The sequence below is a fragment of the Camellia sinensis genome, chromosome 6, assembly GCF_055761805.1.
Source record: "Camellia sinensis isolate YWXY chromosome 6, ASM5576180v1, whole genome shotgun sequence".
Lineage (NCBI taxonomy): Eukaryota > Viridiplantae > Streptophyta > Magnoliopsida > Ericales > Theaceae > Camellia > Camellia sinensis.
Window position 1 is genome coordinate 47810193 of NC_138966.1, and position 3995 is coordinate 47814187.

Sequence of the window (3995 nt, forward strand, 5' to 3'; positions counted from 1 at the left end):
GCCTAGCAAGGTGAGTTTGCACTCAAACTACACAACAACCTTAATCAAAGTTCTAAAGCATGAAAATACAAGCCTTTTTTATGTTATACACAAGAGCTAATACAGCAAGCAAGATAGGTAAAAATCTATTGCAAATTTGGGGAATATAAAGCAAGATGCTCACCCTTGAAGAACCTTTGAAGAACAAATGGTCTAGCCCTCTTCTTTTGACCAAAATCAGTCCAAAAACTCAAGAAACAACCCCCCAAGTCCCTCAATCTCGGAGCTATGTGTAATAGTGTGTGTAATGGTGCAAAAGTAAGGTAAAACTCACCTTTAGGCCAAGGAAACACACACAAAGGGAGAGAGAGAGGGAGATATAGAGATAGGGTATATCTATATCTCTATGCTCTGGTTTTTGCCCTAATTTTTGCTAACCAAGATCAAAGAGGAGAGGCCTCCTCTTATAGAGGCCCCTCTTGCAAAGCTTATACAACAAGCTTAGTTAGAGGGCAATCCCTCCATACACGTGTATGGAGGGAGGCAGAGTTGGTGCCAGCTATCACAGCTGGCACAAAATATCTCCACAAAGTGGATGAATAGTGGTCGGCTGCCTAAAAATGTCACTTTGACAAAATTTAGTGCCGACCGGCAACAAAAAGTGCCGACCGGCATAAAAGTATGCCGACCGGCAAACTATAGTGCCGATGGAGGCAAAAAAAAAAAAACCAGCCAGTGGCCTCAAGCTACTGTCGGTGGTGTGTGGGGATGCCTCACAAGGTATTCCCTGCCCCTCCAAGGCAAGATGCAAGTGTTTGGTGCAAAACCGGACACTTAACGGTCGAATTCGGGGATCCTGAGGCAAGGCGCGCAACCGAGACCTCCGGGAACTCCAAACGAACACAAACATGGATAATCACCGAGTGTTCAAACAGTGACGTCCAAGTCTTGAGGACGGTCAAAAATGGGGTGTCTACAGTATGACGGTTGATAGAATACATTAACTTTATGTATTTGTGGATTGTGCATGTGACCAATGTGTTTATATGCATTATGTGTAGACGGTTGATTGAATACATTAATTTTATGTATTGATTGATTGCATATGTGATTCTGTGTTTATATGCATTACTTGTGTATGAGAGGAGATGGGGGATGTACTCCACGGTTTAGGGGAAGATGGGGGATGTACCTCTAAACCGGTTAATGGTTTAGGGGAAGATGGGGGATGTACCTCTAAACCGGTTAATGGTTAAGGGAAGATGGGGGATGGACCCAGGGATGCAGCTCATATGCTCACCCATTGTAGTATTGGATACATCTCATATGCTTATCTATTGAAGTGTTGATACAGCTCATATGCTTATCTATTGGAATGTTGATACAGCTTATATGCTTATCCGTTGTAGTATTGAATACTGCTCATATGCTTATTTGTTGAAGTGTTGATACAGCTCATATGCTTATCTATTGAAGTATTGATATAGCTCATATGCTTATCTGTTGAAGTATTGATATAGCTCATATGCTTATCTGTTGAAGTATTGATATAGCTCATATGCTTATCTGTTGTAGTAGTGATATAGCTTATATGCTTATCTATTGAAAAGTTTGTTTGAGTTGATATAGCACTAAAATGTATATCATCATTGTTTGCGAAGTATGGAAGTAGTTTATGTGTTATTGATACAACACCATAATGTGTATCCACCTTGAATTTTGAAAGTGTTCTAGTGATGAACTATAATCCCATCAAATGTTTTGGCCAGAGTACTGAGCCTTGTTTTCAAACTCAAAGTTGAATAAGAAATGGAAAGTGAATTGTAACATAGACTCGACTATCATGGAATTGTAATAAGATGAAAATGGAAGTGTAAGTACTGACCATCTATCAGTTGCTAATCGTTTAGGCATTGTTCATAGTTGGTTTAGTATATTTCTACTGGGCTGTGGCTCACCCTATATGGGAACATCATTTTCAGGTACAGGTAGCATGCCACCTCCAAGGACATAGCTTGGGAGGCTAGAGACAGACAAACTTTTGTTGTCTTATTTCCTTTTGGATGTGTTACGTGTAAATTCAAGCCAAGGGCTTATTGTGTAATTGAGTTAGTACCCTCTTTTCTAACCAAGTGTTAACTTGGAAAGCTGTAAGCCCGTAGGGCATTTGCTTTTGTTGTCAAAATGTAATACTTTTGTAATGAAATACTCTGATGAACAGATGAATGTGGACTTTTATGTATCAATGCATGTCTCTATACGGATGGGTTTAATGTTGTTATTTTGAGGGCGTTACAGGCCCTCAGGGGAGCGGAACAGAACTACCCACTGTTAGAAAAATTGTCCTTGGCCTTGGTCATCGCCTCCAGACGACTCCGTCCTTACTTCCAAGCCCATTCCATAGTGATCCTCACCGACCAACCCTTGAAGAAGGTCATGCAGCAACCAGAACTTTCCGGCAGACTCATGCAGTGGTCAGTGGAACTCAGCCAGTTTGACATCTCTTACCGACCCCGAACAGCAATTAAGGGGCAGGCTATAGCCGACTTCATCCTAGAATTCACTAATCCTACCCCGACCACTGCCTCTCAACCCCCACCAGCTCCCAACGAGCCAGAAGACCCTTACTCTTGGACTCTCAACGTCGACGGATCATCTAGCAGGCAAGGTAGTGGGGTGGGCCTCATCCTCACCGCCCCTGAGGGTGGTTATTTCAAATGTGCACTCCGTTTCTTGTTTGAGGCCAGTAACAATGAGGCTGAATATGAGGCACTGATAGCAGGCCTTCACCTAGCCAGGGACATTGGTGTCAGCCACATCCGAGTGCTCAATGACTCTCAGCTCGTCGTCGGACAGATCACAGGAGAATTCGATGCCAAGGAGGACACAATGCGGGATTACGGGGATCTTGCACTTCCCCTTGTTCGCCTCTTCAATACTTTCCACATCAAGCACATTCCTTGGGCAGAGAACTCTAAGGCAGATGAGATGGCCCAGTTGGCTTCCGCAGACCAGTCCAGCCTCAACAGTGGTGTCCGCCTCGAATACCTATCCCACCCCTCCATTTCCCCCGACCAGCATGAAATCCAATTCCTCCAAAATGAGCCCATCCCTTGGGCATCGGACATCTTTCTATTTCTGACAACGGGGGAACTTCCAGACGACCAACAGCAAGCCGCCAAAGTCAGGGCCCGGTCGTCCAATTACATCCTCGTTAGCGGCATTTTGTACAAACGTGGTTTCTCACGCCCTTATCTGCGGTGCCTCAATCCGACTCAAGCAACTTATGTGATGCAAGAAATTCATGAGGGTATCTGCGGCAATCACTCAGGCGGCAGGTTCCTGGCCTATAAGATACTTCGCACTGGATATTTCTGGCCTACTCTCAACCAAGATGTGGCTGACTTTGTGGTCACATTCCCTTCGTTGGACTAAAGCTGCACTCAGGAATGGGGGACTACTGACATGTATAAGCCCATAAAGGCCACGAATCACCTATGGCCCATCACTTGAAGCCCAGTGCATAACCCAACTGGTGAGGTCTAGGACAGCTGGAGTCCAACATGGTATAAAGAGCCAATGACATTCAGACACACGACAAAAGAAGGACGAGCCACATCAGCAGACAAAGATCTGCAAAGTCATTGCCACTGCACATTATCATTAATGCAACCCATCACAGCATTTACTACGACAACACCTCTCCGCCGGAACAGGACCCCCTTACCCTGAGCAAGGTAAGCTACAGCATAGGCTTTTGGCGAGGAGAGCAGGTCGGAAGGGACAGCGAAATGATTGCCAAAGGATATAAGCGAGCGTTGAAGACAAGAAAAAGGTTAAGCTTTCTATCTCTAATCTCTCCCCATATACCCTACTTCTCTTCTTAACTTGCTCGTCGGAGGGTTCACTGGGGACTACCCCGTTCCCCGTTGAACTTGTTTGCAGGGTATCCGGTGAGCTCGATCATTTGGGCTTGGGCTTGAGTAGCTTGGACTAGTTCGCTCCATTCACTGGGA

General features: G+C 44.9%; 1 protein-coding gene across 1 annotated transcript; it reads left to right on the top strand.

The window, feature by feature from the left end:
- Positions 1-2868: 2868 nt before the first annotated feature.
- Positions 2869-3414, top strand: LOC145793288 (uncharacterized). Its single transcript, XM_082876080.1, has one exon. It carries the CDS (start codon positions 2869-2871, stop codon positions 3412-3414), a length of 546 nt encoding a protein of 181 aa, XP_082732206.1.
- The last annotated feature ends 581 nt before the right edge of the window (positions 3415-3995 follow it).

What these genes read in the sequence shown, in the direction of transcription:
- LOC145793288 (XM_082876080.1), top strand. Translation starts at nt 2,869, where the DNA reads ATGCGGGATTACGGGGATCTTGCACTTCCCCTTGTTCGCCTCTTCAAT.